The sequence below is a fragment of the Mytilus edulis genome, chromosome 12 (genome assembly GCF_963676685.1).
Source record: "Mytilus edulis chromosome 12, xbMytEdul2.2, whole genome shotgun sequence".
NCBI lineage: Eukaryota > Metazoa > Mollusca > Bivalvia > Mytilida > Mytilidae > Mytilus > Mytilus edulis.
In genome coordinates, this window is record NC_092355.1 from 39,504,129 (window position 1) to 39,526,995 (window position 22,867).

Sequence of the window (22,867 nt, forward strand, 5' to 3'; positions counted from 1 at the left end):
ATTGATAAGAGGGTGGTAAAGGGTAATTTTCGTGCAACGTGTTTTGCCATTTTTATTTCACGTGCAGTCGTGAAAAAGGTTTGTTATTCACCGTGTTTCGTGAAATCGGTAAAAATATCAACGTGCTGGAAAGTTTTGATAGTTCGTTCATCGTAAAATGGCATTTCGCGTTCTTCTGTGCAGATACCCTCCCTTTACGCTCCTCTGATAATGGCAAAACCAATCTAAAAATGTGCAATTCATTTCTAATTTATCAGACCCTGTTATATTATTATAACAATACAAATTAAAAAGTTAAGAATTGAATCGTTTAGAAAACATTTACAGATGGCGTTTGCGCATAAAATATTATGATCCTTATGGGTAATGATTTAATCATGTTAATGATAAGAGAAGCAGGTATAACACTATATTATATTAATACATGTAATTACTGTGCAAGTTTATCTTTAATTGCTAGAAATATATGTTATCATATATGATACCACGCGTGTGTGAATACTTTGCATTCTTTAATGTAATCAGACATTGTTACTTGTTAACGTCGTTCATTTACTTTCTTTACTACCATTTTTTAATTTGTCTACATTTTTACGAAAAACATCTTACATCGATTTAGCTAAGATTTACATTTAACGAGCCTTTTGCTACACATTATAAGGAAGAGATGTGTCCTTTGAAATAATTTGTAAAAATAACACAGGTTTGAAATTAATCTACAGTTTATCCGATGGAAAACGTTGTATTATCAGTTTGTTTTCGGTGGTTTTCGAGGAGAGAATGATATTATTTGTTAATCTGAAGGAAATTGTTTCACCTTATTTGATATTTCAAAAGTTGCAAATTATGATACGTTTACTTTTTTGTTGATTTTTCATTAATTGTACTGATCGTTAAGAATTTATCACATATTTTGTATAATACATTTTATTGCATCATGTACATAGGTTGCAAGAACAATATACAGAACTGTCATGACTACGGCCATGCTGTATGTGTGGAGCCGAAATATGAATATTGGGTGGCAAATAACTGTGCGCTATTTTGCAGAAAATGTGGTATGTGATATCTTAGGGTACAGCTCATGTGAAGGTTTTTCAGATGGATACGTTTAAATCATATTTTTGTTGATAATTTCTTATAGTTTTAACTTATTTTAACTCGTATACATATATCAGCAAAATGTTTCCCACAGATTGCCATGATAACATATATAATTGTAAAGGCTATGCCATGTGTATAGACCCGACATACGACTCTTGGTTAACAGATAAATGAGCATCATTTTGTATAAGTATTGATAAAAACCGTAGGCTTCTTTTGTTTTAATTGTTCTCATAGTGAACACCAATATAAGTATAGTAGTCAGGCAATTTTGATGAGTTTAAAAACTGCTGAGTCCACAGTCGCTACTGATGGGTGCTTCATTTGCCTTTTCGTAGATATGTAATTTAGTGGTTTTGCCAAAGTCTGTATACGACCTAATACTGATATAAAACATGTAAAAATTAACCTTCGATGAAGATTTGTGGTTCACCTGAACCCATGAAAACAACGAAAAATTGTATCCAACTATGAATAATAAATGAATCCGCAGTAGGTTTGTTCTTATTGACATTCTATTAAGTTGGTGTAAGTATCACATTAGGAGTCGGAACTCTTCTTTAAGGAGTAGTTAATGGAGGACACAATGGTGTAGAGTTTTATCATTTGTTAACATACATTTTGTAACCTTAAAAAAGATTGTTTCGTTTACTAAATTTTTTTTAAACAAAATTCAAGATTGAAGAAACTCATCATATATCTTATCATCTTTCAAAAATTCTATTTTGTGAATAACTGTTTAAACCATGCATTGAGTTAATCCTTTCAATTGATATTTTAAAGTGTGTATTCCTATGTTCTGATGTTATACTACTGTTTCAGAAAAGGGAGAAGGTTTGGTACTATTATAACGTTTAAACCCGCTGCAATTGTTTCCACCTGTTCTAAGTCAGGAATTTGATGTTTAGTGGTTGTCGTCTGTTTATGTGGTTCATTAGTGTTTCTCGTTTCTCGTTTTATGTAGATGAGACCGTTGGTTTTCCCGTTTGAATATTTTACACAAGTATTATTTTGTGCCCTTTATAGCTGGCTGTTTGGTGTTAGCCAAAGCTCCGTGTTGAAGGTTCTACTAGTATTCTTCAAACATGACGCTCAGTTACGGTTTTATAAAGAATGTGTATACTTATATTTAAAACATATGTTTTAAATGTTGTGTTGGCTATTATATTATTTGTTTGTGTTGTGTTTCTGTCAAATAGTGGTGTCATTCTAGCCAATATTGTTTTACATTGTCATAAAGCGGGAGGTTGACAACAAATAAAAACCCAGGTTCACCATATATTTTAAAATGTCCTGTACTAAGTACAATGTTCCTGTTGTTCTTTTGAACTCCAGTATACTGCTGTATCTCTATTTATATATAAGTTTTAATTATCCAACACGCTGACCAGGTCAACAATTGCATCGACGATGCAATGACTTATGTTTTGAATCAACATTAAACTCGATAAATCATAAGTTTTGTATCAGGTATATCATTAATGCGATATTTATACAGTGACTTGTGTCGACAAAAGAACAAACTGTGCCAAGTATGCTCGTTGTGAAACATGTACTGATTCTAAATAAATTCTGTATACAGTATGGGTCAAAGATAATTGTGCAAGAACCTGTTTATGTTGTAATTATATGAAACTAAGACGAATTCGAAATGCATTACTATATCTTTTTTTTATTATTACACGAAACATGTTTATGTTGTAATTATATGAAACTAAGACGAGTTCGAAATGCATTACTATATCTTTTTTTATTATTACACGAAACATGCACATTTATGACGTATTTGTAAGAATGTAAATAGTTTGAAGTCTAAATTACACTTTACAGACGCCATCACGAGTTGGTTGACCGTTATGGAATAACCGTTTCACAAATGATATCGGATATGTTCCTGACGTCGTAACTACAATCCCCTTCCCTTTTATGAATGTGACCTACCGAATTAGACTATTTACCGTATTCGTTATCACATAAGCAACACGACGGGTGCCGCATGTGGAGCAGGATCTGCTTACTCTTCCGGAGCACCTGAGATCACCCCTAGTTTTTTGGTTGGGTTCGTGCGTGTTATTTATTCTTTAGTTTTCTATGTTGTGTCGTGTGTGCTGTTGTTTGTTTGTCTTTTTCATTTTTAGCCATGGCGTTGTCAGTTTGTTTTAGATTGACGAGTTTGACTGTCCCTTTGGTATCTTTCGTCCCTCTTTTACACAATTCTGTAAATATTGATTTTGTTGTAAGTTCATTAAATTATGAAAATGCGAACACAAGGTCATGAATATTAGATAATTAGCATATATTTAACTTCAAAATCTTCTCAAATCACATTATGTTGCATAATACAGGGAAAAACAGAAAAATACAAATTTTCCGTATAAAAGTGCATCGATAAAAATAAACCTAGAACAATAGACGCAGTCATTATCACACATTATGTTGTTAATCCCCCTAAACTTAGCATTGCAAATGAAATCGGTGTCATTGGTTAAAAGTAAACAGCAAAAAAGAAAGAAGAAAAACCAACACAATATTCAATTAATTTATCGATCACAAACATGTCTAATTAGTTAATTATACTGAACAATGTGAGATTATCACCATTATTGCAATCTGTCAATTTTAGCTGTTGGTTCTTATTACACTGGAAGTTTTGTAGGATCAAGCGGAACTGGATCAATGACAGGAACTGTAAGTGGATCAATGACCGGAACCGGAACTGGATCAATGATAGTTACCGGAACTGGATCAATGGCCGGAACCGGAACTGGATAAATGATAGTAACCGGAACTGGATCTATAACAGGAACCGGTGGAACTGTATTATTGACTGGGGGTACTGGAAAAGGAACAATCACCTGTATTGAAAAATAAATTACTTTTAATTTGCTTTTGTAAGCGGAGTATAAATAGTCCCAATAAAAAACAATTTAATAAACAATTAAAAACCAATTGTTCAGAGAACAATTGTAGGTCTTTCCACTAGAAAAGATCTTTTTTGATATTGAAATATTAGAAATCAGTTTAAAATGTTAGTTCCTATGGCTGTATGATGTATTTATATGAATTTAAAGCAAAGGTCAAAATCTAGAACGTCATATTAACCTATGACCTTGTCCTCAATTTCAAGTTCACAAACCAAGGACCTTAAATCAAAAGACCCAAGGTCTTTAATATGTTTGGTTTATTAGTAATATCACTTTACGCGTAATTCTAAATGTAAGATGGGCAAAAACTCCTATTTATTGTCTGCGCACCCTTTCAATCAAAATATACAAGTAAGGACATGTCGCAACTAACAATTTATGAAAAATTATTTGTCGATATGTCATAAGGTATTTGAAAATAAATGAAAATAAGCCAAAATCAAAATTTAGAATATGACCTTGACCTTTGACCTTGACCTCATTTTTATTATTTTCGACCAAGGACCCCAAATCTAAAGACCCTATGTCTTTATCACTTATGGTTTACCATTTAGAAATGCATATCACTTAATTTAAGGGAAAAGGGGGAATAACTCTCATATGAAGTCTCCGTAAAGCTTCGGTCCAAATGAATATCCTAATCCTGAAGATGTAACGAGCAATTTGGTAAAATAAATTTGTCGTAATCTTTAACGGTTGCGAAGGAGTAGTGGCCACAAGAAAAACAGTGTTTGGGGAGATAACTCTTACAACGTAAAGTATTTTGTTACACAGTTGTAAATTTTTAAAGCGTATAAACTATACGATACCATATTCCAAATATCTAAGCGACATCTTTTGAAACATCAATAATACGCAAGAAAAAAAATTAGGCGGAAGAAAAAAAAAAAAAAAATAATAATAATAATTAAAAACCAATTGTTCAAAGAACAATTGAAGGTCTTTCCACAAGTAAAGATCTATTTTATTATCAAAATATTAAAAATCAATCTAAAATGTCAGTTCCTATAACTTTATAATGTATAAATATGAATTTAAAGCAAAGGTCAAAATCTAGAACGTCCTATTAACATGTGACCTTGACCTCAATTTCAAGGTCACCAACCAAGGACCTCAAACAAAAAGACCCTAGGTCTGTAATATGTATGGTTAATGAGTTATATCACTATAGGTATGATTTTAAATATAAGATGGGCGAAAACTCTCATTTATTGTTTACGCACCCTTCCAACCAAAATTTATAAGTTACAACATGTCGCAACTCACAATTTAGTAAAAGGGATTTGTCGATATCTTTCACGGTTGTTGAAAATAAGAGGAAATAAGCCAAAATCAAAATTTAGAATATGACCTTGACCTTTGACCTTGACCTTATTTTCATTTTTTTGGACCAAGGACCTCAAATCTAAAGACCCTAGGCCTATATCACTGATGGTTTACCAGTAAGAAACACATATCACTTATATCAAATGCATAAGGGGAAATAACTCTCATATGGAGTCTCCGGATAGCTTCGGTCCAAATGAATATTCTAATCCTGAAGACGTAACGAGCAATTTGGTAAAATAAATTTGTCGTTTTCTTTTACGGTTGCAAAGGAGTAGTGGCCACAAGAATAACAGTGTTTGGGGAGATAACTCTTACAACGTAAAGTATTTTGTTACGCAGTTGTAAATTTTTAAAGCGTATAAACTATACGACATCATATTCCAAATATCTAAGCGACATCTTTTGAAATATCAATACTACGCAAGAAAAAAATTTAGGCGGAAGAAAAAAAAAAAAAAAAAAAATAATAATAATAATAATAATCAGAACAAATTCAATAGGTCTTTCCACGGAAAGGTGGAAAGACCTAATAATATTAAATCAGAACAAATTCAATAGGTCTTTCCACGGAAAGGTGGAAAGACCTAATAAGCGTTTTTATCTTAGTCAGGTTTTGTTAAATATAATTTCACAAGAACCTCTATATGTATAGTTCTTCAATTTTGTTTTGATTTGGACTGTAGAAAGTAATACTTTGCGATCGATCGTCACTGATAAGTCTTATGGAGACAAAACGCGAGGCTGGCGTACCAATTGATAACCCGTGTATTTTCATTAATTCAATCAATCACCGCGTTTTGGATTTTCAAATATTTTAGCCTCGAGCATCACTGAAGAGACAATGATTGTTGAAATGCGCATCTGGTGCACCAACATTAGTTCTGTTTATGTTATTATAAGAAATAAATGTGTATCAGATTTTTCGTTCAAGCGACCTTCGCAAATAATTGTAGCACGAAGATTTACTGTATAAAATTATTTCTCTGAAATTGATAATCGCAAAACTAAGCTAAAAATGTGCAACTCAACGCAAAGCAGGTGTAACACTATATTATGATAATACATGTAATTACTGTGCAAGTTTATCTTTAATTGCTAGAAATATATGTTATCATATATGATACCACGCGTGTGTGACTACTTTGCATTCTTTAATGTAATCAAACATTGTTACTTATTAACGTCGTTCATTTGCTTTCTTTACTACCATTCTTTAATTTGTCTACATTTTTAAAGAAAAACATCTTACATCGATTTAGCTAAGATTTACATTTAACGAGACTTTTGCTACACATTATAAGAAAGAGATGTGTCCTTTGAAATAATTTGTAAAAATAACACAGGTTTGAAATTAATCTACAGTTTATCCGATGGAAAACGTTGTAACATCAGTTTGTTTTCGGTGTTTTTCGAGGAGAGAATGATATTATTTGTTAATATGAAGGAAATTGTTTCACCTTATTTGATATTTCAAAAGTTGCAAATTATTATACGTTTACTATTTTGTTGAATTTTCATTACTTGTACTGATCGTTAAGAATTTATCACATATCTTGTATAAGACATTTTATTGCATTATGTACATAGGTTGCAAGAACAATATACAGTGCTGTATGTGTGGAGCCAACGTATGAATATTGGGTTGCAAATAACTGTGCGCTATTTTGCAGAAAATGTGGTATGTGATATCTTAGGGTACAGCTCATGTGAAGGTTTTTCAGATGGATACGTTTAAATCATATTTTTGTTGATAATTTCTTATAATTTTAACTTATTTCAACTCGTATACATATATCAACAAAATGTTTCCCACAGATTGCCATGGTAACATATATAATTGTAAAGGCTATGCCATGTGTATAGACCCGACATACGACTCTTGGTTAACAGATAAATGTGCATCATTTTGTATAAGTATTGATAAAAACCGTAGGCTTCTTTTGTTTTTAATGTTCTCATAGTGAACACCAACATAAGTATAGTAGTCAGACAATTTTGATGAGTCTAAAAATGCTGGGTCCACACTTGCTACTGATGGGTGCTTCATTTGCCTTTTCGTAGATATGTAATTTCGTGGTTATGCCAAAGTCTGTATACGACCTAATACTGATATAATACATTTAAAAATTAACCTTCGATGAACATTTGAATTCGTGGTTCACCAGAACCCATGAAAACAACGAAAATTTGTACCCAACTATGAATAATAAATGAATCCGCAGTAGGTTTGGTTTTATTGACATTTTATTAAGTTGGTGTATGTATCACATTAGGAGTCGAAACTCTTCTTTAAGGAGTAGTTAATGGAGGACACAATGGTGTAGAGTTTTATCATTTGTGAACATACATTTTGTAACCTTAAAAAAGATTGTTTCGTTTACTAAATTTTTTTAAAACAAAATTCAAGATTGAAGAAACTCATCATATATCTTATAATCTTTCAAAAATTCTATTTTGTGAATAACTGTTTAAACCATGCATTGAGTTAATCCTTTCAATTCATATTTAAAAGTGTGTATTCCTATGTTCTGATGTTATACTACTGTTTCAGAAAAGGGAGAAGGTTTGGTACTATTAAAACGTTTAAACCCGCTGCAATTGTTTCCACCTGTTCTAAGTCAGGAATTTGATGTTTAGTGGTTGTCGTCTGTTTATGTGGTTCATTAGTGTTTCTCGTTTCTCGTTTTATGTAGATGAGACCGTTGGTTTTCCCGTTTGAATGTTTTTTACACAAGTATTATTCTGTGCCCTTTATAGATGGCTGTTTGGTGTTAGCCAAAGCTCCGTGTTGAAGGTTCTACTGGTATTCTTCAAACATGACGCTCAGTCACGGTTTTATAAAGAACGTGTATACTTATATCTAAAACATAGGTTTTAAATGTTGTGTTGGCTATTATATTATTTGTTTGTGTTGTGTTTCTGTCAAATAGTGTTGTCATTCTAGCCAATATTGTTTTACATTGTCATAAAGCGGGAGATTGTTAACAAAATAAAAACCCAGGTTCACCATATATTTTAAAATGTCCTGTACAAAGTACAATGTTCCTGTTGTTCTTTTGAACTCCGGTATACTGCTGTTATCTCTATTTATAGATAAGTTTTAATTATCCAACACGCTGACCAGGTCAACAATTGCATCGACGATGCAATGACTTATGTTTTGAATCAACATTAAACTCGATAAATCATAAGTTTTGTATCAGGTATATCATTAATGCGATATTTATACAGTGACTTGTGTCGACAAAAGAACAAACTGTGCCAAGTATGCTCGTTGTGGAACATGTACTAATTCTAAATAAATTCTGTATACAGTATGGGTCAAAGATAATTGTGCAAGAACCTGTTTATGTTGTAATTATATGAAACTAAGACGAGTTCGAAATGCGTTACTACATCTTTTTTTATTATTACACGAAACATGCACATTTATGACGTATTTGTAAGAATGTAAATAGTTTGAAGTCTAAATTACACTTTACGGACGCCATCACGAGTTGGTTGACCGTTATGGAATAACCGTTTCACAAATGATATCGGATATGTTCCTGACGTCGTAACTACAATCCCCTTCCCTTTTATGAATGTGACCTACCGAATTAGACTATTTACCGGATTTGTTATCACATAAGCAACACGACGGGTGCCGCATGTGGAGCAGGATCTGCTTACCCTTCCGGAGCACCTGAGATCACCCCTAGTTTTTTGGTTGGGTTCGTGCGTGTTATTTATTCTTTAGTTTTCTATGTTGTGTCGTGTGTGCTGTTGTTTGTTTGTCTTTTTCATTTTTAGCCATGGCGTTGTCAGTTTGTTTTAGATTGACGAGTTTGACTGTCCCTTTGGTATCTTTCGTCCCTCTTTTACACAATTCTGTGAATATTGATTTTGTTGTAAGTTCATTAAATTATGAAAATGCGAACACAAGGTCATGAATATTAGATAATTAGCATATATTTAACTTTAAAATCTTCTCAAATCACATTATGTTGCATAATACAGGGAAAAACAGAAAAATACAAATTTTCCGTATAAAAGTGCATCGATAAAAAAAAACTAGAGCAATAGACGCAGTCATTATCACACATTCTGTTGTTAATCCCCCTAAACTTAGCATTCAAATCAAATCGGTATCATTGGTTAAAGGTAAACAACAAAAAAGAAAGGAGAAAAACCAACACAATATTCAATTAATTTATCGATCACAAACATGTCTAATTAGTTAATTATACTGAACAATGTGAGATTATTACCATTATTGCAATCTGTCAATTTTAGCTGTGAGTGGATCAATGACCGGAACCGGAACTGGATCAATGATAGTTACCGGAACTGGATCTATAACAGGAACCGTTGGAACTGTATTATTGACTGGGGGTACTGGAAAAGGAACAATCACCGGTATTGAAAAATAAATTACTGTTATTTTGCTTTTGTAAGCGGAGTATAAATAGTCCCAATAAAAAACAATTTAAAAAACAAGAAGCGTTTCTATCTTAGTCAGGTTTTGTTAAATATAATTTCACAAAAACCTCTATATGTATAGTTCTTCGATTTTGTTTTGATTTGGACTGTAGAAAGTTATACTTTGCGATCGATCGTCACTGGTAAGTCTTATGGAGACAAAACGCGAGGCTGTCGTACCAATTGATAACCCGTGTATTTTCATTAATTCAATCAATCACTGGGTTGATGACACTGCTCCGTTGTCAGCTCTTTAGTGTATATGCCTGAATCAAATAGATGTATTCTTCAAAATCCGTAAGTTCATTGAAATATAAGATGTCATTTCATATAGGGGCAAATGGAAGGGAAACATACACGCCAACAGAAGGGACCAATGGAACCCCTTTCTAAAAATGGGACACGTTCGCGTTTGTTACTATTTTTTATTTGTTGACCTGTGTGTTGTGTGTGTTTCAACTCACGGAACAAATGGTTTGCTATAGTGTATCTTAAATACCAAAATAGTTATTGAATATGAAAATTAACCGTCTACATTATGTATACAATCGTCAGATTTTTTTTTACTCCGTCTAGTTTTACTAAAATATGAAACAAAATAACTCAGTCGAAGCATCCGTTCTACATGTAGCTCTTTTCTGAATTCATTCTATTTCCTTAGATTTGTTTTCTCTTGGTACATGTATGCACATATTCAAAACAGATTTATGAGTCTTGACAACTGATAAACTACTATTCTTCTTATAATCGCAATTCATCTGTCTGAAAAAGGCAAGTCTTTATAATTTTAAACGACTTTTTTCAGTCACGTGTGTCGACAAAATACCAAACTGTTCCGAATATGGCCTTAGAGGAACATGTACTGATCCTAGATATATGGCATGGGTCAAACTAAATTGTGCAAGATTCTGTCTATGTTGTAAGTATTTATCTCTCGGACCTTGTAGACCTGCGTTACATGTATAATTACACGAAACATTTAGAAAATTGGCAATTAATATAAATTATTTGTAAATATCTAAAACAAGATCAAGTAAATTAGTAGCTAACATTTTGCTTTTGTTGTAAGTTCAATCAGAAAACTCACAACAGATAATCAACATATGTGCACCTTGAGAATATTGTAAAATCTTATCAAATTCCTTTTGCTAACTATACACTTTGCCCAAAAAATTATTGCAAAACAGAATCGTACATTGTATTTGCGTTCAAGAACTAATGATATTTGGATAAATTCACAATCATTTTTTGGTTTATTGTAGCCTTATTTACAATGTAACAACACTTAAAATTAAGAATTATTTTTTTAATTGATACGATTTCAATTCAGTTGTGTTACACAGGACAACAATTTATTAATAGGTGTATATATATTGACAAAATTTAAGCAATTATAAAGTTGTTTCTTGTGTGTGTACATACTATGCAAATAAAATATATACCTAAATTTTGATGAAAATCAAAGAAAAGCCTGATTGACCCCTACTTCTTTGTAAATTGTAGCCGGCGGATCTTATTACACTGGCAGGTATGTAGGCCAAAGTGGATCTGGAACCATAACATGAACTGGTGGATCCGTAACAACGTCCGGTATTGACTTTTTTACTTGCTTTTTATTGAATCCAAAATATCAATGTGTAGACATTCAATAAGAACAAAACTTACCTACAACAAAAACGTCACACACAGTCTGAGAAAAGCATGACCTTCTATAATGCCATGCTGTACGAACATAGTATTGCATAGTGGGGCAAATACATAATGTCAATCCTAAAATCTATGATAAATTTATTTACATACTGTGGATTCATTATTTGACATTAAATACAAATATTCATGAGCTTCGTTGGGACAGGCGAACCACAAAGGAGTAGGTCCAGTAAGACCCCTTTTTCGACCGAAAATATAACAGTATAAAATTGTTAAAATGTAAACTTTTAGTTATTTATAGGCTAGTTACATGCTTCTGCTGCATAAATATGGGCTGTTTTTGACAATACAATGCACATATATCGGGTACTAGCACCATTAAGTCATGCTAAATTACTGAAATCTTCACAATTCTAGCATTTTAGTTAAATTTTAGACGATTTCTGTGTAAAACGAAAGTGCCCGCATTCGTGTTCATCCTTAATATTGAAATGTAAGTTGTATTTGATGATAATACATAACATATATAAAGGTTGAGGATGAACAAAAAATCTTTCGTCAGATGAACCTGAAATTTGAGGCCAAAATCGGTCCTTACTTTAAAATTTCAATGTATGACTAAAATTCTATAGGTTTTGTGTTCAGATTTTGCAAAACCACGGAATGATATATCCACGAAAATACAAGAATTAAAATAGGTACCCACGAAATTAATAAATCAACAGTATCAAGTAGGATAAAGTCAATCAAAACAAAATGTATATTGTATTGTATCCATAAGATAATAATACAAAACCCACTTGGGTGGTTATTTGATAACCTTTAAAGATCATATGTAGCGTATCTAAATTAACGGGCTTTACAAAACAAAACAAATACTAAATGAGGGGCGAAAAATACCAGAAGGACATTCAAAGTCATAGATCGATAATAAACTGACAACTTCATGGCTTAAACATAAAAAGACAAAATAGTATGTCATATGCCGTTTTACTTGCAAAACGACTCTCACAAGTAAAGCTTAACTCAAAACATCAGTATTGTATCTATAAAATAATTTATAAAAATTCAAATCGCACGTACATACAGTACTACCTGTGACATTATCTTACTAATGGTGGCCACAAAAAATATGATCACTATGATGGCCCTATATGTTCATCACTATACCACCCCCTGTTGCTTAATTAATAGGTAAAATATTACTGAGATTACGTCAAGAAATTTAAATATAAAATTAAATAATAAAACAAGTTGAACATAAAGCTTAATAAATCAAAAATGTCTCCTTATTGTCTTCCTTACATTTTGAATAATTTTATCAATTCAAGTTAATTTTATCATGTATTTCTTGGCAAGTGAAGAATAAATGAATATCATCATCTAATATAATGCAAACTTTCACAATGCCTGCCTTTTCTATTGAAAAGGTGTTTCTCCAATTAATTTTCTAAAATCAAAATTGTTTATACATAGATAGACTGATCTGCATTCAACATTGATTGTTAAACAAATCAAATGTTTAAGGTTATCTCCAGGACTTATTCTAAATAAAATTTAGGCAATTCATTATTTCTCTATTCAATAAATATATTAAAGATATTGATTACAGCAAAATTTGATAGTACTTGTATTGTCATATAAGCATTTTTTACTTCAATTGTGACAAAATAAAAACCAAAACAAACATTATGATGCAAAGAATAACAATTCTATACATGCTATAAGAAATCAAGGAAAACGTTATTAGGTTTCTGCCCTCAGTTCTAATTACTATTTTATAAAGGAGCAAATATTGTAAACATGTTCTATGTTTTAGAGGTTTATAGCTTTCTTTTTAAACGTTTTACTCTTGGGTTAGATACATTATTATGAGAAGCTAAGGTAAAAAAATTTCAAAAAGATTATCTCTTAGTTGTTTTGTTAATTTTACAATCAATTAGAAAGTGTTCTTGACCATCCAGTAAATGGTTCAAAAAGAACACAATTGCAAGATACCATCATCAATTTGTTGATGGTTTGCTGTATTAGCATGATTAGATCTTAATTAAAAACCAAAGTAGTTTTTGCAGTAGCTTGCGTCGATAAACAAGGTAAATGTACAGAGTATGCACGTGAAGGAACATGTACTGATACCAGATATACAGGTTGGGTCAAAGATAATTGTGCAAGAACGTGCTTATGTTGTGAGTATATGAAACAGGAAGAAGTTGAAAATGAATAGAGGTTATGATATTTTATGATTATGAATCTAATTTGTTAAAAAACGGAAAAAAGGAAATCCTACCAGAAGTTTATATATTTGCATCTCGAGATTAACTTTTTATCTACTAGCGAAGTCCGCACTGACGTTTGGAAATTCATGGAACAAAAATCAATAACACTTAAGAAAAGTAAAAACGTCGAATCAAAAGATATTTACTAGTACAGTTCACATAGTCTTAAGGATGGTCGTTTGTCATGTTTTGGGATTTTTGTCAGATTTTCGGGAATGCTCTGTTTTTTATTCATTTGAATGCCTAAAACAAATTTGCCATTGACCCAATTTTTCTTTTATAAATCTTTTTTATGCATAATTATAAGCCATCTGTAAAAGTCTTTGTTATTTTTTAGTAGTTTTTAAGAACTACAACTTGTCAATCATAAAGCTATGAAAAGTCGATAGAGAGAACATTTTACCGCCAAAATTTCAATGGCTAATATCTCGAAAACAAGCACATTGACCTATATATATATATATTGGCTTCTTTGGTTCCTTTATTAAACCCCCTATGGATTCTTTGGTTCCTTTATTAAACTTCTATCAATATACTAGTGTTATGAAAAGTTTGTTACTTTGAAACTGAGTAGAGAACTTCCTTAGCAATATGAATGTATAGCAAATATGGCAATTTATAAATTTTAGCTGGTGGATCTTATTACACTGGCAGGTATGTAGGATCAAGTGGAACTGGAACAATGACAGGAAACGGTGGATCCGGAACAATAACTGGTATTGACTTTTTATTGAATCCTAAATATCAATTAAATTGAGAATGGAAATAGGGAATGTGCCAAAGAGACAACAACCCAACCATAGAGCAGACAACAGCAGAAGGTCACCAACAGGTCTTCAATGCAACGAGTAATTCCCGCACCCGGAGCCGTCCCTCAGCTGGCCCCTAAACAAACATAAACTAGTTCTGTGATAATGAACGCCATACTAAACTCCAAATACACAAGAAACTAAAAGTTAAAATAATACAGACTAATAAAGGCCAGAGGCTCCTGACTTGGGACAGGCGCAAAAATGCGGCGGGGTTAAACATGTTTGTGAGATCTCAACCCTCCCCTATACCTCTAGCCAATGCAGAAAAGTAAACAAGAGAAGTCAGAATCTGATGTCAGAAGATGTAACCAATGTAGACATTCAATCAGTACATATCTAACAGATCTACAAGAATACGTCACACAGTTTGAGAAAACCATGACCTTGTAACCATTCATTGTTTCGAAATATAAATTTTATTTGTATAAGGCTAAATAACAGGTAGAAAACGCGGCTTTGCCCAGCATTTGTATCCAATTACGAGCACAAATAAAAATTTATGTTTCGAGACAATGCATGGCTATTCTTCATATACTGCTACAACTGTTTCAAATGAAATATTAAGGGTAAAAACCATCATTTTTTTCATTTTGAGCGGACAACGTAAAATTTCCACGAACCTGTATGTTTTATTGACGTCATAAATAACATACGACGGAAACACATTTGCAACGTCATAAACAAGGCGATATATGCGGTCAGTAACTATATCACATTTGAATATACGGTCGATGCAATTTTACTACGCAAGTAGCAGGGCTGCAGTATAAAATCATGATATACATGATAAACATACATTTTATTGACAGTGTCGGATAATAGATTTATTAAGCGACACTGATGAGTCTTTTGAACACGAAAGGCGCGTCTCGCGGAAATACAAAATGTTAATCCTAGTTTCTTTGATGAGCTTATTTACATAACGTATGGTTAATTACTATTTGTTGGACACCAATTTCCATGGGCTTCGTTGTTTAATATGTTACAGAGTTCCTATAGACTTTGTGTGCATAGATTGCAAAACCACGAAATTATATAAAAACTAATAATTAATAAAATTTGGTACCCACGAAAAATAAATGAATTATCATGCAGTATCTATTAAGGATTTAGTCGGTTAAAAACAAAATGTATTCTGGTATCAATAAAATAACATTCAAAAACTCATTAGGATTGTTAAATGATAGTCTTAACAAACATGACAAATATGCATATCAAAAGATTTAAGAAGTTCACATTGATCGTAATTAACGGGCTCCCTAAAAGAAATTTTATTATATATATATATAGTTTTTCTCTTGTTATGCATATATTCAATACAGATATACGAGTCTAGATAATTGATAAACTACTGTTGTTCTCATAGTCGCTATTTATTTATCTGACGATGGCAACCCTTTTCGCAATAGGCTGCGTTGATAAAAGAGGCGACTGTGCCAGTTATGCAATTGAGACGTGTACTAATCCGAAATATACAGAATGGGTCAAAGATAATTGTGCAAGAACGTGCTTATGTTGTAAGTATTTGAAACTAGAACAGGATGAAAATAGACAGAAGTTATGTCATGGTGATTTGTGATAGTGAATCTGATTTGTAAAAATGCAAAAAAAAAAAAAAATCACAGCATATCAATATAAAAGAGAGGCGTAAGATACCAGAGGATATTCAATCTCATAGATCGAAAAAAACTGCTAACTCTATGGCTAAAAAAGAAAACGACGAACAGACGTACACAAGGCACAACATACACAAATGGTTGGAAAGACACAACATAGAAAACTAAAGACTAAGCAACACGAACCACACCAAAAAACTTGGGATTATTTCCGGAAGGGTAAGCAGATCGTGCTCCATATGTGGCACCTGTCATGTTGGTCATGTTATCACAAACCTGGCAAACAGACTTGTTTGGTAGGTTTTAATCGTGAAAAGGGTACGGAATATATCCGACATTTTCAGTGAAACGGATATTCCGTAACGTTCAACTTTCTCGTGATGGCGTCTGCAAAATTTACAAAAGGATGATTTTAACGTTAGAAATTTAGTTTAAACAAGAATACTGTTTTCTTTCTTACTGTCTGATTAGTTTTCTTTTTAGGTTTTCATGAATGACCGATTTTTTTAGGACACATTTCTCTCTTAAAGTACACAAATAAAAATAAATCAATGTACATTAGAATAAGTCTAGAACTTTTTAATCCTGGTACCTTTGATAACTATTTTCAACATAAGACTGTATAGCAAACACTATTTTCCTTTAAAGTGATAAAGATATTGTCCAGCATGCATCTTAGTAGTCTTTAATGTATGGTATTTAAAAAATGACGAATATTTGATTTAATAATAGTTCATGTTTTTTTTTTTTTTTTTTTTTTTTTTGGTATTTTATAAAGTTATAGTTTGTACCATTTGAAGAAAGAAATGAGTTAATGCATTTTGGTTTGAAAAAAAAAAATCAATATCCATTTTATTTTTAATCATATTTATGTATAGTGGATTGGAAAACAAGTTACTTCAACATATATTAATCCCTTTCCTCTTTTCGTGTGCGAGTGCTGCTTTGTAGCGGCATTAGCCTGCTTTTTATTTTATTTTGAAGATTTTGTGTACATCCTTTTTCATAGGTTCAACTGTCTCATATTACCTCAAATACACAACAAAATCAACAAAATCATCCAGCTGATGAGTTAAGCTTTTTTCAACTGATTTTATAGTTCGTTCTTATGTTGTACTGTTATACCACTGTCCCAAGTTAGGGGGAGGGTTAGGATCCCGCTAACATGTTAAACCCCGCCAGATTATTTATGTATATGCCTGTCCCAAATCAGGAGCCTGTAATTGAGTGGTTGTCGTTTGTTTATGTGTTACATATTTGTTTTTTGTTCATTTTTTTTACATAAATAAGGCCGTTAGTTTTCTTGTTTGAATTGTTTTACATTGTCTTATCGGGGCCTTTTATAGCTGACTATGCGGTATTGGCTTTGCTCATTGTTGAAGGCCGTACGGTGACCTATAGTTAATGTCTGTGTCATTTTGGTCTTTTGGGGATAGTTGTCTCATGGGCAATCAAACAACATCTTCTTTTTTATATTAACTACTAATATTCAAATTTGTAAATTTTAGCTGGTGGATCTTATTACACTGGAAGGTATGTAGGACCAAGTGGATCTGGAACCGGAACAATAGCTGGGAGCAATGTACAAGTTACAATAACTGGTACTGAAAATGAGTTGTTATATATATTTACCTTTCGATACATACCTATTAGAACTAGAGGCTCTAAAGAGCCTGTGTCGCTCACCTTGGTCTATGTGACTATTAAACAAAGGAAGCAGATGGATTCATGATAAAATTGTGTTTTGGTGATGGTTATGCGTTTGTACATCTTACTTTACTGAAAATTCTTGCTGCTTACAATTATCTCTATCTATAATGAACTTGGCTCAGTAGTTTCAGTGGAAAATGTTAGTAAAATTTACAAATTTTATGAAAATTGTTTAAAATTGGCTATAAAGGACAATAACTCCTTAGGGGGTCAATTGACCAATTTGGTCATGTTGACTTAATTTTAGGTCTTACTTTGTTGTACATAATTGCTGTTAACAGTTTATCTCTATCTATAAAAATATTCAAGATATATAGTAACAAAAACAGCAAAATTTCCTTAAAATTACCAATTCAGGGGCAGAAACCCAACAACGGGTTGTCCGATTCATCTGAAAATTTCAAGATAGATAGATCTTGGCCTGATAAACAATTTTAATCAATGTCAGATTTGCTCTAAATACTTTGGTTTTTCAGTTATAAGCCAAAAACTGCGATTTTGACCCAATGTTCTATTTTAGCCATGGCGGCCATCTTGGTTGTTTGGCCGGGTCACGGGACACATTTTTAAAACTAGATATCCAAAAGATGATTGTGACCAAGTTTGGATTCATTTGGCGCAGTAGTTTCAGAGGAGAAATTTTTATAAAAGATTACTATAATTTGCGAAAAATGGTTAAAAATTTACTATAAAGGACAATAACTCCTAAAAGAGTCAACTGATCATTTTGATTATGTTGACTTGTTTGTAAATCTTACTTTGCTGAACATTATTGCAGTTTACAGTTTATCTCTATCTATAATAATATTCAAAATAATAAACATAACAGCAAAATTTCCTTAAAATTACCACATAGGGTGTGTTTGGATATACGCCTGAGGCATCCTATGGCTACCAATAGGTACCTATGGTTTGATATTTTGTGTATAAAATATCAAACCATAGGTACCTATGGGTAACTATAGGTTGCACTTTGTAAATACAGCTGTTTCTCAAAACACGCCTCTTTTGGGGAGTAATTGAATATTCATAGAAAATTGATTTTGTTTGCATACTGGTTCCCAGTTATACTCTATGTGTTCCATTTCACAGAGACAGAACTTGGGAATGTTACCAGTAAATAAACACGTGCATATTGTTTACATTGAAATCTGTGGTAACCTTTCATTCGAGGTAGGGGTAGTTATGAAAATTAGTGTAAGTTTAAACTCTGAGAAGTTCAGGGCATATAAACGTTGAAAATATGCCGCACAGCCCTATATTTTGACCTTTGAAAAAAATTGTGGTGCATATGAACTTTCAATTCTAGGATAAGTTTTTTTTCAAAACTTCATAGTAAAAGTTGTACAGTTTTAGCCGTAAAAGGAATTCCTAAGGAAAATTGCATTGTCAATATTTACAGAAATGCAACCTATATAGGGTGAAAAAGGGGAACATTCAGAATTTAACCAAATTTGCTTTATTTCACAGATTTTAAAGAAATTAACTGAAATAAGAAGTTTTATAAATATTTAATGAAGATTGATAGAATCCTGGGCCTTAAATATGATGACTCAGCATAAATTCACAGTTTACAGTATGCATAGTTTACTTAAAGTCCTGGATACAAAATTAAATCATAATATTTGCATATTTGTAAGTTAAATTGTTAAGAAGTGCTTATATTTACTCTTCGCAGTCATTGAAACTCATAGATCCTTCCTGAATATTATTTATGGGGTATTTGTGTCCTTTCGATAACCCAAAAGTAAGCCGCAACACCTAAGTCTGCTTTTTTGTCACCACGGCATAATAAATACAAGCTAGAAAAACAAAAATATCTCAAGAAAACTTACAATAGTGTGTTCTATTCTGAATATGTACTAAATATTCCAAATTGCTAGAAACAGCAGAATGATTTAGGAAATTTGAGGCCCTAGGGGCAAAAAACATAGCAAATTGTCTACCCCCTAGGTCATAAAACAAATAATTTAACTTGTAAATGCTATGAATTTATGATTTTAAAGTTCTTGATATAGAAAACAATAACTATGCTAGGAAGTTATGCAAAAATCAGATGTTAGCAGTCATCTCTACAACATTTTAAGTGAATTTATATCTCAGACTGGTATCTGCATACATACAACTATTGCAAATATGGCTTTGTTTGAACACTTCTAGTATATATAGGAGCTAAATTGTGTCAGATATATGGTTACAGATGATACTGTTGTGACAAGAATTCTAAATTGACCATTTGAGGCAGAAAATGTGTTCTTTAATTGACAAATAGGCATACAGTAAGATGTGGACTGGAGATAGAGGCTGGATTGGATACTTTATATAATCTTGAATGTTGTAATGATTGACTGCTGAACATTACAATTATGATATTCTGATATGCTTTCAATATGTTATAAAAACAGTTTTTAACAGGTTTTAGGCATTTTTTATCAGAAAATATGCAAATAGGGTAAGCTGGCAATAATTAAAGTCTTGTTTTCAAATTCTTTAAAAAATTGAAACAGGGGAGGGGGTATAAAATGTATAGTAAAGAAAAACTTAGAGTATACACAGTGATTTCTTTAAGACTTTAATTCTGATAAATGAGTATTAATGTGAGAAAAACTGATTTTAGAGAGTTTTCTGTTTGAATAAATGTCTGTATAGGTTGCACTTTGTAAATACAGCTGTTTCTCAAAACACGCCTCTTTTGGGGAGTAATTGAATATTCATAGAAAATTGATTTTGTTTACATACTGGTTCCCAGTTATACTCTCTGTGTTCCATTTCACAGAGACAGAACTTGGGAATGTTACCAGTAAATAAACACGTGCATATTGTTTACATTGAAATCTGTGGTAACCTTTCATTCGAGGTAGGGGTAGTTATGAAAATTAGTGTAAGTTTAAACTCTGAGAAGTTCAGGGCATATAAACGTTGAAAATATGCCGCACAGCCCTATATTTTGACCTTTGAAAAAAATTGTGGTGCATATGAACTTTCAATTCTAGGATAAGTTTTTTTTCAAAACTTCATAGTAAAAGTTGTACAGTTTTAGCCGTAAAAGGAATTCCTATGGAAAATTGCATTGTCAATATTTACAGAAATGCAACCTATAGGCCGCCTCAGGCGTATATCCAAACACCCCCTTCAGACTGACATAGCAGTGATTGGCACAAACCGTATATATTGGTTTTCAGTGCTGATATTACCAATGTTATTTCAACTGATTGGGCGGAGCTAACGTTTTAATTTGCATAAGGACAGTCTATTTGAAGATGTGTGTGATAATGATGATTGCCGTTATAATTATACATGATTTCTAATCACCTATCAGTGTCATCAAAGGAATTTACAAAAGTATGACTGGACACTTCATTGATGAGTTTATTCTAAAAACACCTACCTATAGATGGACTCGTTTATTATGAGCGAACCGGTTAAACTCCGCTCAGTCAAGTGAAATAAATTTAGTAATATATATGTAGACTAAACGCACAAATGGAGTACTAACCTTTCAGATTAGTACAAATGTAGTATTAATGAATAGTTTCTGAAGATTAAATATTAAAAGAGGCAAAAGTTGCAAAACTAACATTTAAAATCATAAGTAAAAATAGATAATAACCCCATGGTTAAAGATATGAACATATTAAACGGAAGCTGGGTACACATACTGCTCCGTACGTGGCCTCTGTTATGTTGCTCATGTGAGTACAAACACGGTAATAATTTTAATTCAAAGGGAGGTGGAACGGAATTACTGTTAGGATAATGAAAGCATATCCGTTGTCATAAACAAATTTTTGATGGTGTCTGTAAAAATTACTAAGGGATGATATAGTTCATTGAACATCATTTTAAAAGCATGCATTAGTATTCGTGATTTAGGGCGGTAAAACGTATGTTTGAATTAACATTAGACACATGTTTAACACGCGCTGTAACATATGTCAAATGTGCGTTCTATTCCAGCATTACGTGGCTAATCTTGCACATATATAGATATAGGGAGATGTGATGTGAGAACCAATGAGACAACTCTCCATCGAAGTAACAATTTATAAAAGTAAACGATTATAGGTCAAAATACAGCCCCAGGTACTGCCTTCAACACGGAGCCCTTGCAAAAATGTCTTCTTTGGGTCCGTCTTATAGATGATGGTTCATCCGTACGTTGTTATTCTTTATATGTACACAGTTCGAGAATCTACTTGTCCTCAAGTAATGCAAATACTGACATCAACCTTTTTTCCCGTGACTCTATGTTAATAGGGTTTTTTGCAAAAAAATCCCGATGAATGTGGCTTTGCTGTTTCGACTTGCACACGGAAACGCATATTCTGACATAATTCCTTCATTGACAAATTAGTAACACGTAAAATAAAATATTTGACAAAAAAAGTGCCACAAGGATCCTCTCTAAACAGGTTTGACAAATTTTGCATTAAGCATTGTGCTAGTCGATCCTTTCTAGTTCTGTCTCCAAAAATAGGAAATACTGAGGTGTTGTTCCTTTACAATTTAAAAAAAGAAATCAATCAATACATGAACACAAATATACCCTGTTATAATAACAATGTATCATTTCAGCAATAACTACCCCAGTTCCAAAGAAGACTACTACATCAAGTAAAACAACTCCTTCAACAATGGGAATATCTGCTTCAACAATTAGAAAAGCTACTTCAACAGTGGGAACAACTGCCTCAACGATTGGAACAACTACTTCAACAGTGGGAACAACTGCTTCAACAATTGGAACAACTATTTCAACGATGGGAACAACTACTTCAACAATTGGAACAACTATTTCAACGATGGGAACAACTACTTCAACAATTAATGGAATAACTGCTAAAAAACAACCCTGCATGGATGATCCACGTCTTGCATGCGATATATCTGTGTGCAATACTGACTTAAAAATATTTTGTCAGCTTACATGCAATAGATGTCCGTGATGTACTCATGCATGTGTTGATATTAAAGATTAACGTATA

General features: G+C 32.4%; 2 protein-coding genes across 2 annotated transcripts; one reads left to right on the top strand and one right to left on the bottom strand.

Annotated features, from left to right (window-relative positions):
- Nucleotides 1–3,740: 3,740 nt before the first annotated feature.
- Nucleotides 3,741–7,404, bottom strand: LOC139497612 (uncharacterized). The gene is made up of 2 exons (XM_071285846.1): nucleotides 7,330–7,404; nucleotides 3,741–3,959 (listed from the first exon to the last, which is right to left on the bottom strand). Exons 1-2 carry the CDS (start codon nucleotides 7,402–7,404, stop codon nucleotides 3,741–3,743), a joined length of 294 nt encoding a protein of 97 aa, XP_071141947.1.
- Nucleotides 7,405–15,943: 8,539 nt separating this feature from the next.
- LOC139497614 (uncharacterized) lies at nucleotides 15,944–22,867 on the top strand. The gene is made up of 3 exons (XM_071285847.1): nucleotides 15,944–16,073; nucleotides 17,681–17,773; nucleotides 22,458–22,867. The coding sequence occupies exons 1-3, from the start codon at nucleotides 15,944–15,946 to the stop codon at nucleotides 22,826–22,828; spliced, it is 594 nt and encodes a 197-aa protein (XP_071141948.1). The 3' UTR covers nucleotides 22,829–22,867.

Bases quoted from the DNA above. Each gene is read 5' to 3' on its own strand.
- LOC139497612 (XM_071285846.1), bottom strand. From the start codon at position 7,404: ATGAAGCACCCATCAGTAGCAAGTGTGGACCCAGCATTTTTAGACTCA. The intron at 3,960-7,329 runs GTTGGTGTTCAC...TTTTCAATACAG, and splicing joins TGTCTGACTACTATACTTAT to GTGATTGTTCCTTTTCCAGT.
- LOC139497614 (XM_071285847.1), top strand. From the start codon at position 15,944: ATGGCAACCCTTTTCGCAATAGGCTGCGTTGATAAAAGAGGCGACTGT. The intron at 16,074-17,680 runs GTAAGTATTTGA...TGTAAATTTTAG, and splicing joins TGCAAGAACGTGCTTATGTT to CTGGTGGATCTTATTACACT. The intron at 17,774-22,457 runs GTACTGAAAATG...GTATCATTTCAG, and splicing joins TGTACAAGTTACAATAACTG to CAATAACTACCCCAGTTCCA.